At 41.3% G+C, this 13,441-nt stretch overlaps 2 protein-coding genes across 2 annotated transcripts; both read left to right on the top strand.

The window, feature by feature from the left end:
* The first annotated feature begins 2,642 nt into the window (after positions 1 to 2,642).
* Positions 2,643 to 7,400, top strand: srm (spermidine synthase). The gene is made up of 8 exons (XM_030056345.1): positions 2,643 to 3,254; positions 3,610 to 3,730; positions 3,845 to 3,937; positions 4,049 to 4,202; positions 4,297 to 4,380; positions 5,210 to 5,355; positions 5,541 to 5,663; positions 5,780 to 7,400. The coding sequence occupies exons 1-8, from the start codon at positions 3,124 to 3,126 to the stop codon at positions 5,795 to 5,797; spliced, it is 870 nt and encodes a 289-aa protein (XP_029912205.1). The 5' UTR covers positions 2,643 to 3,123; the 3' UTR covers positions 5,798 to 7,400.
* Positions 7,401 to 10,573: 3,173 nt separating this feature from the next.
* Positions 10,574 to 11,837, top strand: LOC115362423 (somatostatin-1B-like). Its single transcript, XM_030056346.1, has 2 exons — positions 10,574 to 10,889; positions 11,354 to 11,837. Exons 1-2 carry the CDS (start codon positions 10,785 to 10,787, stop codon positions 11,579 to 11,581), a joined length of 333 nt encoding a protein of 110 aa, XP_029912206.1. The 5' UTR covers positions 10,574 to 10,784; the 3' UTR covers positions 11,582 to 11,837.
* Positions 11,838 to 13,441: the final 1,604 nt, after the last annotated feature.

Genomic DNA, 13,441 nt, shown 5'->3' with positions numbered 1-13,441 from the left:
GTTGGTGTGCTTTTTTGTCATTTCCAGTTAAAAGAATCTACTTTGTGTTCTTGTCCGTTTAGATTAGACCTTTTTCCACAGGAGCCACTTTGACATGAACTAGCAGGGTAAGTGTCACGTTACCAGTGACATTAATTAATGCTCTGTTCCATTTAGGTCAGAACATAACCTTAATTAATGTCATTAATAACACCAGTGCTGCTCTGTTATTAAATGGTAAAAGGGTGCAATGGGAAAGATCACATCTGACAAAGTTATTCTTCTGAAAAAGTAACTTTGAGTACATTTTAAATTAGTTACTTTTACTTAAGTCGATTTTTTTGTGTATACTTGTACTTCAATATCAGCAAAGTAACAATATTTCTAGTAACAATTTCTTAGACTCTCAGTGCCCGTGGAGGGACAGGCACTCCATGGTGCTGTGGCAGAGGGTCGGGCTGCTGTTTGGGAAAGGCTTGGAATTTGGACGAGTCTGGAAATGCCTGTGAATTTCCCTCCAGCTCATTACTGAACCATTTGTGGTTCTGCACAGTAACACGGCCGGTCCTGGTCTCCATCAAGTGCATTCCACTTAAATGAAAGTGATGTTTTGAACAGAGGTGGGGAAAAAGTACTTGAATCCTTCCTTTAGGTAATGATAGCAATAGCATAGAGGAAAACACTCCAATAGAAGTCAAGCAATCCACTTTTTAAAGTGGAGGCAAGTGACAGTTAATAAGAAATAGTAAATCTAATCACCCCATAAAGGTTACTGTTTCTTTTTTTAGGATTTTATTAGTTTTTCATGTTTGCATGTAAAACATTCTGCAAAGTAATTACTAGAGTAAAAAGAATTTCACTCTGAAAGTGGAGTAAAGTGTTTTATTTACAGAAGCAGTCAAAAGTTCAGATACATCTTCTCATTCAATAGATTTTCTTTATTTTCAGTATTTTCTAGATTGTACTGTAGATTAATACTGAGGAAATCAAGACTATAAAAGAATACATATGGAATTATGTAGAAAACAAAAAAGTGTGAAAGAAACCAGAATATGTATTAATAATAAAAAACAAAGAAACAACATTGAATGAGAAGGTGTGTCCAAACTTTTGACTTATACTGTACTGGCTGTACAGTTTCATACTTCCTTGAAACTTGCCCTTACTGTTGCCTTTTTTTATTATTATTTATTGTTTGTTTTTTTCTTCATATTTCATGATTTTTTCCTAATTTAATGGAGGGGGTAAACACAAATTGATACGATGATTGTATGTCCTGTACACATTTTTTATGCATCTGTGTTTCTTTGCAGTCTATTTGACCTGTGACTTTTTTCTGTATAAAACATATTACACAGATTTGTTTTTAGTTGTTTTGGATGGCACTAATGAACTATAACATGTCATCTGTGACTGTCAAAAAGCCACCCTGTGTTTTAGGACCCCAACCAAACATAACCATAGATTGTGTAAAATCACCACACCTATAGAAGTACCAGAACCACGCATAGTTAATGTGACACTGGGGAGGGAAAAACATGAATCCCATGAGAACTCTGAGTGAGGGGTGTTATGTTTTATTTAAAGGTATACAGTTGTGAAAAAAATTAGGACACCCCATCAAATCTTCACTTCTTTATTAAGAAATGTAAACATAAATTTCTGATCCTGTTTGTATTTGTATCTGTAGCTTGAGGTGATGTAATTGCAGGTAAACAACAAAAATTAGCCTTGTTTTACTTATTAAATAAAACAAGTCAACAAAAATGCATTTTCCAACTGAGGACAAAATTAGTACACCCCATGCCCTAATAGCGAGTGTCTCCTCCGTTGGCTGAAATAACATCAGTGTTGCCATCTACTAGTCTCTGACATCGGCTGGAGGAAAGTTTCCCCCACTCCTCAGTGCTCCTTTGGTGGATTTACTAATATGTTTTGGGTCATTGTCATGCTGCAGGGTCCAATTCTGCTTCAGCTTCAGATGTTCCTCAAGCCCCCTCTGATATACTGACATACTCATGGTGCACTCATGCTGGCCAGGTCCTGCTGCAGCAAAGCATCCCCAAACCATGACACTTCCACCTCCATGCTTCACAGTTGGTGTGAGTTTTTTTTTTTTTTTTTTTTTTTTTCTGCCGGAAAGCTGCATTTGGTTTATAACAGCCTGTTCTTATTGTGCCCAAATAATTCAGTTTTAGACTCGTCTGTCCAAAGCACATTACTCCAGCGGTCCTGGCCCCTGTCTATGTGTTCCTTGTTCCGTGTTAAAGCTGTTTTGTGTCCGCAGAGCTGCCCCTGGTCAAACTGGGGCCCTAAACTGGGTCTCTTCATCTGCACCGTGATTGGTCAGATGATGACTGTCAATCATTACAGCGACTCGTGCGGTAGATGATTGACATCAACTGATTTGACTTGGCGCGTGCGGGCCTCCCGAACGCATTTGCGCTTGAGGCCCCCAAAGCAACATGAGGCCGTGCTTACAACGCGTGCTCTGCGGCCCGGTGTGTCAGCGCTGGGCACGAGGAGTGGGCGCTGCAGGCTGCACATCTCTTTCGTCCATAGACGGCCTGAGCTCCCGGCGTTGTGATTGGTCGGTAGCTAGGGAGGTGGGCGGGTGCGTGTGTATTTCGGTGGCCCTAGTTGCCGTGGAAACGTGAGAGCCTGTTGTTGCAGAAGCGAATTTCCATTGACGTGAGTGAAACATCCGTGTCAAATGTCAGGGAACAGTGTTGACTTGATAACCGGAGGAAAACATCTTCTTGAGCTTCTGTAATTTGCACGTGGGACACCAGCGGTGCGCGGGTGCGGTTTCTCTCTCTCTAGGCGGTCCAGGTGTTCACGGGCCGGTCCCAGCACGTCCGGCCTGCCGCATGCACACGCTGCGGACCGTGTGGATCACTTCCACGTGGGTTTCCCAGACTCAGGAACAAGGGAGGTCTTTAGTGGCTGTGTGGAGTCAAACAAACTATACGAAAGCGCAAATCCCCCACCCCCATTGGTTTGCAGGCTATTAAACGTCATCTCTTTTAAGAGGATACGAAGCATCAAGTGTGGGTGTCAGCAAACGCCAAAGTGTCACATCTTGCCCTGCTCACTGCCACTGTTGCAAACACGTTCACGTTATTCTGGTTGTGACTAGCAGTCATGGACAGTATAAAAGAGGGATGGTTCACGGAGAAATGTACACTGTGGCCGGGACAAGCGATGAGTCTCCAGGTGGAAGAGCTCCTGTACCACCAGAAATCTAAATTTCAAGATGTTATGGTTTTTAAGAGGTGAGTTAGTGCTTCGGCTAGGAAACTGGGCTAGCTAACGGGCTATGCTAACTAACACTAATCCATAGCGTCTGCTAGCAATGAGCAACTTGACCCAAGTTTCTGCACCTGCTGCCGGTCAATTGTCCATTTGCCTCGTGTTTTTGCAAACGCATGGGCCCGGTAGCAGCATGTGTGTAGCCATATTGTCTCTGGGCTTGCTAAAGAAAAAGGTTAATGACAGGCTAAGAGTGGCTAACAGTGATGTACTAAACAGGCAGCAAACGCTGTCCTGCTAACAACACACTGATGTAGCCTGGTTAGCTACAATGCTCTCACACGCTGTCTGTTGTATGGTGTTGTGTGTATCTGACAGTAAAACCTATGGGAACGTCCTGGTGCTGGATGGAGTTATCCAGTGCACAGAGAGAGATGAGTTTTCCTACCAAGAGATGATCGCCAACCTCCCCCTGTGCAGCCACCCCTGCCCCAAGAAGGTACTCTTTTGACTGCCATGCTCACTGTGAGAGGATGCAAAAGTCAGATTCACTCTCCTGGCAGATATGAGTCATGATTTCATGTCCAGGCATGATGACTAACGCTTTTCCCAGGTCCTGATCATCGGTGGTGGAGATGGTGGTGTGTTGAGGGAAGTGGTGAAGCACCCGTTGGTTGAGTCAGTGGTTCAGTGTGAGATCGATGAGGTGAGCACAACTTTTCTCCAGAATCTAGAAGACCAGCTAATTGCACTTTGTGCCATTACTGACGGTGTGCAGTGGTTGTTCATTATGGCGGTGGTGGTGTTTGCTGTGTAGGACGTCATCACGGTGTCGAAGAAATACCTCCCAGGGATGGCCAAAGGGTTCTTCAGTCCCAAGCTCATTCTAAATGTGGGAGACGGCTTTGAATTCATGAAGCAGAACCAGGATGCCTTTGATGTCATTATAACCGATTCCTCAGACCCAGTCGGTGCGTCATCGGTCCCCACCAGTGGTTGTATTTTTATGTCTGTCGTAGTATAAGGTTTAATTCCGTGGTTCTGAGCTCTCTGTCTTTGCTACAGGCCCTGCTGAGAGTTTGTTCAAGGAGTCTTACTATCAGCTGATGAAGACAGCCTTGAGAAAGGGTGGGATTCTCTGTTGCCAAGGTAAATTTGCATCTGGGCACATTTTTAGCACCTGCAAACTGAACAAGTGTACAGCTGGAAATGTCTTAATTTCTAAGTCATGCTGTAAACTCCCAGGTGACGAGTGGAAAGAAAATGTGCTGCACAGAGTTATAATTTTCCTTTAGATTTCATTATCACTGCTGCAGAGTAACTGGCTAGAGTGACAACAAGTTGCTTTGTTCATTGATGTGAAAAGTTATTATCATAAGAAGACACTCGTATATTAATGTACACTATGTTCCAGCACTCAGGGCAGTGTCATTTCATCTAGTAATCAGTTAGTTTGCCCATTTGCTGGTAACTTGTCAGTGTGGTTGCTAGAGGTGTAAATGCAGTTTTTCAGCTAACTAGTCATGCAAAGTGAGGCTTTGCATGTAAATCAAGCTGGACCAGTCGCTGTTTGGAACATTACCATGCTGCCTCTCCCTGGCTGCATTTTCCACAGTTTACGTCTCTTGTATGAATCATATGGTACTGAAATGAGGTCAGCTGTTGCGTATGTTATTGATGACTGTGATATTCAAATTGTTGAATTGTTGGAAGACTGACTATTAATTCCAGTATGAATTCCATTGACTTTCATGAGAGTAAAGCTGTGCTGCTGACACCCCAGTAACCCCCTTTCAAGATGGCCAACAGTGCTTGTGTTTTACCAGACTCCTGAAATGTTGATGGCTTTTATTACACTAAAGGAACTGTTATGTTCTCAAGTCTGTCTCTCCCACCCACTTGAAGACAGAACAGTGCCAGAGAAGACTGGCAGGAAATTAACATGCCCTCTCTTGTACTCTACTGTCAATTTCCACAGGAGAGTGTCAATGGCTCCATTTGGAGCTGATAAAGGAAATGCGGACCTTCTGCAAGACCCTATTCCCTGTGGTGGACTATGCCTACTGCACCATCCCCACTTATCCCAGTGGCCAAATTGGCTTCATGCTCTGCAGTAAAAATGCCGTGAGTGTACTTGTCATTCTCCATTTGTCATCCGTCTCTCCTCTCATTGGTGGATTACCAATATTTGTCTGTGGCTTAACTTAAGACCTGTTTCACCATTTTCTAACATAATACCTTATCTGCCTCTCCCTGGTTCTTGTCACTGTCCATGAAATGTCTAACGTCACCCTTCCCTTTTGAATTAGGAAACAAATTTCCGGGAACCGGTGAGAGAACTGTCAAAAGATGAGGTCGAAAGAATGAACCTTAAATATTACAATCCAGAAGTCCACAAAGCCTCATTCATCCTCCCTGAGTTTGCAAGAAAGGTAAACTTGACTGTTAAAATTAGTAATCTATTGAAGTGCTTGACTCTGTATGCAACACACACACATGTAACTGCCAGCTGCTATCCGATAATTGCTGCATGTTGTATCTCTGACAGGTGCTTAGTGAAGCTTGAACGGTGACAACAGACCACCCTGCACATCCTTGACCTGGCTGTCTGACAATAGAAATCTTAACCTTGTTCCATAGCAGCTGCACCTCCTTAATACTCAAAACTGTCCAGGCCCACTGGAGAGAGGATCTGTTGAAGATTTTATGGGTGGGAGGAAGGGAGGGTGCTGGGTTGTACTGAGAAAGTGTTAATTCCTTCCAATGCTTCCCTCCTTTCAGTCTTATGTACTCCTTGTATGTATTTCATTCTCTTTTTTTTTTTTGCTTTTGGTTTTTCTTTTGTATAATTGTCAGTTGTCTTATATTCTGTCAGTCATCTATTGACCTCCTACGAAGAACAAATGGATGGGTTCGGCTGAGTGGAAAGGGCAACGCCATCACACCTGACCTTAGGCTAGGTCCACACTAAGCCAAGTAAACATGAAAACACTTTTATTTCCAGTGTTGCCCTTCCATTTGCATTTTACGCCCACAAAAACTGGGCTTTTCTGAAATGATTTTCAGCGTGTGTATGTTTAAAAATGCCTGTCTGGCGTTGTAGTGTGGATGCAGAAATCTGACCTTTATGAAAAGGCTAACAAAAAATTGTCAATGTGATCTTGGTAACCGTTTCATATCAAGCGTGCTTGGGCCATGCATATAGGCCCGCGCTGCTTGATGGGGAACCAGGGAAAATAGACCCTGAAAATGTTAGTGTGGTGTTGTGCAACATTAAAGTGGCCTTTCAAATTTATCCTGCTTAGTGTGGACATAGGCTTACTCTCAAAAGCCACCCACCATCAGAATAATTTAAGCATAGTGCACACATATATATTTGTAACATATTGCTACCTTTGACTAGTAACGGTTTTATTTCAGTTAATTCGCTCATAGGTAAACACAAACTTAGCCATCAGTTTTAATTGTACATCAACAGTACTAATGTGTCCTCTAAAACATGAGCCCAATAGTGCCTGAGATTGGATGTTTCATTGTTAAGAGAAACATTGCTCTGTGTCTCCATTACTGTGTACCAGGCGTATGTCAGAGTAGAAAGCTCAGGTCTCAAATATTGAGAAATTTTTCCCTTTAAAGTGTCTGTGGTTGTCACCCATTTAAAACAATAGGAATTAAGCTGGTGTTGTACATTGCCCTTCAAATAGGTATGGGAGACTGTACTGTTGCGGTATTAAAACTACTGTACCTAATATAGACTTCATAAATGTGTTATTGGAGTTTTATGATCTAATAAATGACTTTTTCCAAATTATTAGCAAATGTAATATGCAGTATACAGTATACTAGCAATAGCCTGTACGCTGAAGGATTACTGCTTGATGTCATGAAGTTTTTTCTGAATGGTTGCCCTTGTTTCTTTTTTTCTGTGAAGTTTCAGTGACACCCTGGCTTTGATGTTCTTTTTTTGTTTGTTTTTGAAGGGAATGGGTCCTGTTTGGAATTTATTATGACAATAGCTGTTGTAAAATACTGGAAATGAAATATTAATGGATCATCTATCAGTTGTAAATCAATGTTAAAACTATGTTGGGAAATAGTGTCTCACCTGAGCAGTGGAATCATGTTTTTATAAGAATATTGAAATGTAATAAATCAATGACATGAAATGAAAGTGTGAGTGGATTACTGCAGCTTGGTATTTTCTGAATAACACAAGACACTCAGCTCAGTCCACCCAGACTATATTTAAGTTTAGTCATGGTCCATTTATCTTCACTGCTGTTGTAGTGTCAGCAGTAGCACACGCTGTTTAAAACTGCTTGTGTCAGTGTATACTTTGGCTTGAGAATGTAATTCTTCACTCCGCGCTCCACAAAGATAGGCCTGGTAATAATAGGCTTTATTCATAATAATGTATATGCGAATCTAAATTGATGCCTTTAGGGAATACTTTGTTTTGTTTTTTTTTATTGCTTGACACACTGTCAGCTACAGAGCAGTGGAAACACCTGGGAATCGATAACTTGTTCAAAAACACTTTGACCCAAGACCCGTGTTGAATGATAGTCTGTCTATCTGCTAAACCAAACCCTGTCTCAGGCTCATAATATAGCCAATTCCTGCCTTGGAGCAACCTCTGTCAGTGCATCATGTCTTCTTAACCAAATGCAGTAATGTGTAATATCTTCCTAAAGTGCTGTTTCAGCCACTGATCACCTATTTATGAATGATGAAGCGCTGCTGCAAAGGTAGCATCATAAAAGCAAGCACATGTTTAAACCAGTGCAGGAGAAGCTGAATGTGTCCCAAGTGTGGTTTCAGTATTTAGGCACAAGATGGCATACTTTAATTTCTTATGTAATAGGCTTGTTGCATATCAAGGTGTCAGTGTGTGAGGAAATGTGTTTAATATGAATATATAATTCAAATTAACATTGTATGGGCAAAGAAAATACAACATATTGTAATCCAGGTCTCCATGGAGTATGAATGGCAAAGCGCTCCTCCTCATCCAATCGTAAGTCTTTGTGTTCTGCAACATGAAGCGTCACTGTTGCCCTCAGTTGCATCAACTCCAGTTATTGTTGTGTAAGACCTGAGTCCTCAGTGGTTTTCCACTGGATTGTGGTCAACCTTCAACATTTGCTATGGCTGTACTCTTGGGTGCACTACTCACCCTATAGAAGAGTAATTATAAATATTTAATTGGATCTTTTGTGTTTCAAGAATAATCACTGCTGCAGTCTTATGTGTTCCTGCGAGGTATTAAATTGTTATTGAAGTTACAGTTCAACAGCGTAGCCTTTTGCAGTTTAAGACTGGTTTACCCACATTTTCTTCAGTCAGCAAAAATGTTCAAGAGGTTTGTATGAACTAAAAATAAATAGTCTTTTGTGATCTGTTTAGAGAGCTGTCAAAGTGCTGCTCCAGGCTAGCTGATATGAAATAGAGGTAGGGAAAATGAAGACTTCCACGCACATTAATATGATTTGGGGGGACCTATGCCAGTCGTCATGCTTATGTTTTTCACTGTTTGAAGTCTCTTGCAGGGTAGGCTGCAGATACTTTTGAGGAGGCCAGTTGTTGTAAATTCTTCAAACACACTGCATCGCCAACATGTCCATTTCAACAGTCAGCTAATCTTTGGTTTGGCTCCGGGCCTCCTTCAGATCAGCAGTGTACAGAGAAAATACTCCAAAAACTCTGTTTTGAAGGCAAAGCGAATCCATTTGAACATGTGCTATCAACCAAGCCATACTGGAGTATATGTGTATTCCCTGCAGGTGGCAGAATCAACGTCACAACAGTAAATAACCACCACCATACTAATTGTTATATCTCAGTGGTATTTCCTGGAGGTTGAGGACAACAATTTAGGTCGTTTAATGCTAACTACATCTTTGCTTACACATTTTCCAAGAATGCATGACTTCCACTGCCAACAGATGTTAAATATACGTAATTTTGATGACTCAATTCACAAACACCCTATATGTTTTTCATTGCCATCATCTTTTCATGGAGACTAGCCTTCTAAAAAAAAAAAAAGATGCTTTGTTCTCCGTCATTGTCAGTCATTTTCAGTCGATGTTGGGGTCACATTAGCACTGTCCAGGGCAAACCTCCTCCTGTGTGCCTCAGATTATCCAATTTACTCATATCCCAAAAGGGCACTAGTAGCCTGATATAGCCTCTCAGCACCTGAATACAAACAGTCTAGTTTATTGTGTGAACGTAAGTTGCAGGCCTGGAACCGCACAACGTACATTTATATCCAATTAGAGTAACTGTGTTCTGCTGTTGGTGCTATGCAATAGCAGACATAAATCCTTTTTTTTTTTTTTTAAATCTAGTTTGAACAGCTTTTTCTCAAAAGTTAGTTTACCAAGCTATTTGATTTTCTACGTAGATAAATGCAGTTTAAGTTTCATTATGAGGACATGATTAGTTGAGGCAATTGTTTATTTCCCCAGAACTGCTTGTGATATCATTCCTCCACCAAAGACTATTGATTTTGTTTTTTAATCCAAAAGGTATTCAGTCACAGTGCCCTTGTTAATTTAATCTAAAGTAAGATGAATTATATGTCTAGCACCAATACACTAAAGGCTTTTTGTTTTAACAAAATAACAACACCCTGGTTCACTCTAGCAGCTTTACGATGTGCCTCACATGTACCAAGTCATGTTGGGTGTCAGACCGTTCAATAGTAATCTCCAAGTGTAAGAAGGGCACATGGAGTCAAAGTGACAGGAATCAGATTTTGACACAGTTAAAGAGCTGAACACTGGGATGTCTTGGTTCTTAAAGTGCAGTCAGTCCATGTCCTTGTTTCATTTTTCCTTTTGGAAAGGCTTGCTGATAGCCACTGCAGGGACATGTGACCTTTTTATTTCAGTCTTCAGGTAGTCTTGTGGTGTATTATACAATTGATGAGTCCTGGATTTGTCTGTCACTCGCTTGGAGGTGGTCTCATCCACAGTTTGACACTGTCTGTCGTATGACTGCCAATATATTAGTTTGATATTGATGTCAGAGGCAGTTTTTAGTCCAGTGACGTAGTTGTTTACTGCAGATGTTCTCTTTGGTGAATCACATGAGCACAGCACCTTGCAATTTGTCAAACAGGTTAACTGTTCAATGCCTCCTTTTGTTTTGTCTTGACCCCTCTATCTCACCCCAGCCCCCCACCCCTATCACCATCCACACACACACACATCCACACACATCCCACCACCCTCCGTCATACACCCACCACCCTCCTCTACGTCAGCGGCAGACAGGGGGAGAGGGCTATAAAAGAGTGGGGGACTTTGGAGGTAGAGCAGAAGAAACACCAGTGGCTTCTAAATCTAGTGGCGGCACATGATCGAGGATCCACAAACTGCACTGCACTTTCTCCACCACTCTTCCTCGGCATCTCTGATCAGTCTGAGGACTCGGGCTCTCTCACATTCTCACATCCACTCTCACACACTCCTACTCTCACTGTCTCTGTGAGCCTCCTGCTCCGGTGACTAGCTCTGGTCCGTCCCCTGCACTCCTGTCACAGCATGCAGCTCCTCGTGGTGTTAGCAGCTCTCATGGGGGTTCTGTTCAGTGTTAGAGCAGCCGCCGTGCTTCCTGTGGAGGATAGAAGCCCCATCCATGCAAACTGGGTGAGCATCAAAAATTAAAACAGAATTTTACATTGCTTTTTTTGCAGTTATTTTAGTTGGTTCATGAGAAATGTCCCTTTTGATAAATTTGTCCAGTTCTTTTTGATTGATTAGTCACATTTGTCCCTTTGCATGAAAAAACAGCTTAATTTATAATTAAAGTTATTGTATAATTATAATTTTGAATGAAATAACAGAATTTAAATTTAAGATTCCTGGTTAAATCAACAAAAAGTATCTTAACTGGAATATGTGTGGAATTGGAAACTGAAGATTGGAGAATTAATGTATTTTAAAAGAGATAATAATCAAATTGATCATCTACTTAATTCATACCATCTTAAATGGGCAACAATGTAACATTTTAAAAGTGAAAATTTTATTTTGGCCTGAGCTGCTCAGTAAGATATTTCATTTATACTTGATGAATAGCTTTCTGTTCCTTTCTGTGTCTTGTTCTGCAGGAACTGAGCAAAGAGCGCAAGGAGCTGATCCTGAAGCTGGTGTCTGGCTTGTTGGACGGGGCTCTGGACTCCAACATGCTGCCGGGGGAAGCGTCACCTGTGGATCTAGAGGAGCCACTGGAGTCTCGGCTGGAAGAGAGGGCAGTCTATAACAGGCTATCACTGCCTCAACGCGACCGCAAAGCCCCCTGCAAAAACTTCTTCTGGAAAACGTTCACCTCCTGCTAACAGTGCCAAAAGCGTCCAGCTCCAGCTGCCCACCGTATCCCCGTCCTGCCCCAACTCGACCAGGCTCAATATGAGCTTTAGTAGACCTCAGCTGTACATATCATCCACACCTGTCACACACACAGCTTCAATGGACTTCACTCAGACAGTCTGTTTGAATATTGATGATTTATTTATGTATTTATGTATACAATGTATGTATTTATGTATGTAATTTATTTCAGGGTCAATAATAAAGCATGGATCTAATATTTGAGACGGTGGTAAGAGTTACTTGTTTTTATTGCACGCACCATCAGTGTAACGATTAGAGTGCTACAAACTGTAAATTTTACAAGATGATATTTTCCATCAGCTTCTTAGATATGTCCAGTGTAAATTGAGTTTCTCAGCTTTCATGCATAAATTATGGCTGTGTTTTCATTACGGCTTAAAACCAAATTTATTATGGCAATACTGAGAAAATATGGGGTTGGAAGGCAACAGTAGGAATATAATTCTTACTTCCAGTCCCAAAATCAGGTGGTAGGCTAGCTGTAAATGGCACAATTATGTTACAGACACAATCTGTCAGACCCATTGCATCACCTGTCACCCTGCATCATTGTTTTATTTTACTGTATTATTTTCTTCAGTAGTGCTCTTGAGGATCAATCACAAGAGGCAGTTCATGATGTGGGCGTTGTGCTTTGCTGCATTCTGAGTTTTCTGCCTTAAAATTGCATTTCCATTTTAGAATCAGAACTGAGGTGAAAACTGTCGCTCCTTGGACTGCACCTAACAGATATTATGCCAGTGATGGAAAAAATAAATACAAAAAAAAAAAAAAAAAAAAAAAAACTATGAGGAGACAGTGCCATAAAATGGATGTTTAAACAGGTATCAAATATTTATCCATGAAAAAATGAACTCAGTTTTAAACTTAAATTGAAAAGTCATGTAGTGCATGAGTTATAAAAGTCTATAAGGCAAATTGGTTTTGAAATGCAAAGGATTCAACCTCTGTAGTTTTATGAGTTCTCAGACAGTGAACCTCATTAATTCATAGTCACAGGTTGAGGAACATGCTTCAGTGAGTTACTACAGGTCATTAAATATGTCAGTAAGGGTAGGAAAGTGAGTAAATCAGGTACTTCCCCCATATGCACTCTACAAAGCTATTATCCATGGCAATGTTAGTTACGTGTAGTCTATATACACCGTCTGCTGTACTTGTTCGAAACAGCAGATTGTCTCAGCATGGGTGATAAAACATACCACTGAGATTTTTTTTTTCCCATGGGGAGAAGTACAAAGATCACGGTGTCAGTCACGATAGCATGTTACTTTAAGGGGTGATATGAATCTGCATTGGAATTATCTTGTATTGAGCACTGTTAGGTAGTTAAAACACAGCGGCTACTCAGAGAGAAAGGGCATCTGTTCATTTTGAGATAATGAACTGTTCCCTGTGTGACCCCACTAGCGTGCTTTTCGATTCTCGCAGCAAACAGGAGACTGCGTCGGGTACCGGGGGCTTGATGCTCTATCCGTCACACAACAATTACCACATGTTCTCATAGCCCTCCTGGCAGAGTAGATGCTGGCCACAACCAAAGATCGAATTTCAAGCCACAGCTCACAGTAGTGAACTGATGGATTTCATGAGCTAAATTACATGCTGTTGTAATTACAATCCTGCCACTGATGTATCATGGAAATGTTGAGTTGAAAATATAATCTGCTGTATCAGCCAGTTTGGAAGAGGGGGTGTTTCAGCCTAGGAACCCCAACGGTTTAAGTGAAAAGTCTAAAATTGATGGCATGTAACTGAGCATCATAGCAGAGAGTACAGCCCTTTCACATCACTCATATGAGCAC

Source organism: Myripristis murdjan, chromosome 7 (assembly GCF_902150065.1).
Source record: "Myripristis murdjan chromosome 7, fMyrMur1.1, whole genome shotgun sequence".
Lineage (NCBI taxonomy): Eukaryota > Metazoa > Chordata > Actinopteri > Holocentriformes > Holocentridae > Myripristis > Myripristis murdjan.
This window is presented reverse-complemented; position numbering and strand designations above follow the sequence as displayed.

Coding starts and splice junctions, on each gene's coding strand:
- LOC115362423 (XM_030056346.1), top strand. CDS start 10,785: ATGCAGCTCCTCGTGGTGTTAGCAGCTCTCATGGGGGTTCTGTTCAGT. Junction 10,890..11,353: donor GCCCCATCCATGCAAACTGG/GTGAGCATCAAA, acceptor CTTGTTCTGCAG/GAACTGAGCAAAGAGCGCAA.
- srm (XM_030056345.1), top strand. CDS start 3,124: ATGGACAGTATAAAAGAGGGATGGTTCACGGAGAAATGTACACTGTGG. Junction 3,938..4,048: donor TTCAGTGTGAGATCGATGAG/GTGAGCACAACT, acceptor TTTGCTGTGTAG/GACGTCATCACGGTGTCGAA. Junction 4,203..4,296: donor CGATTCCTCAGACCCAGTCG/GTGCGTCATCGG, acceptor TCTTTGCTACAG/GCCCTGCTGAGAGTTTGTTC.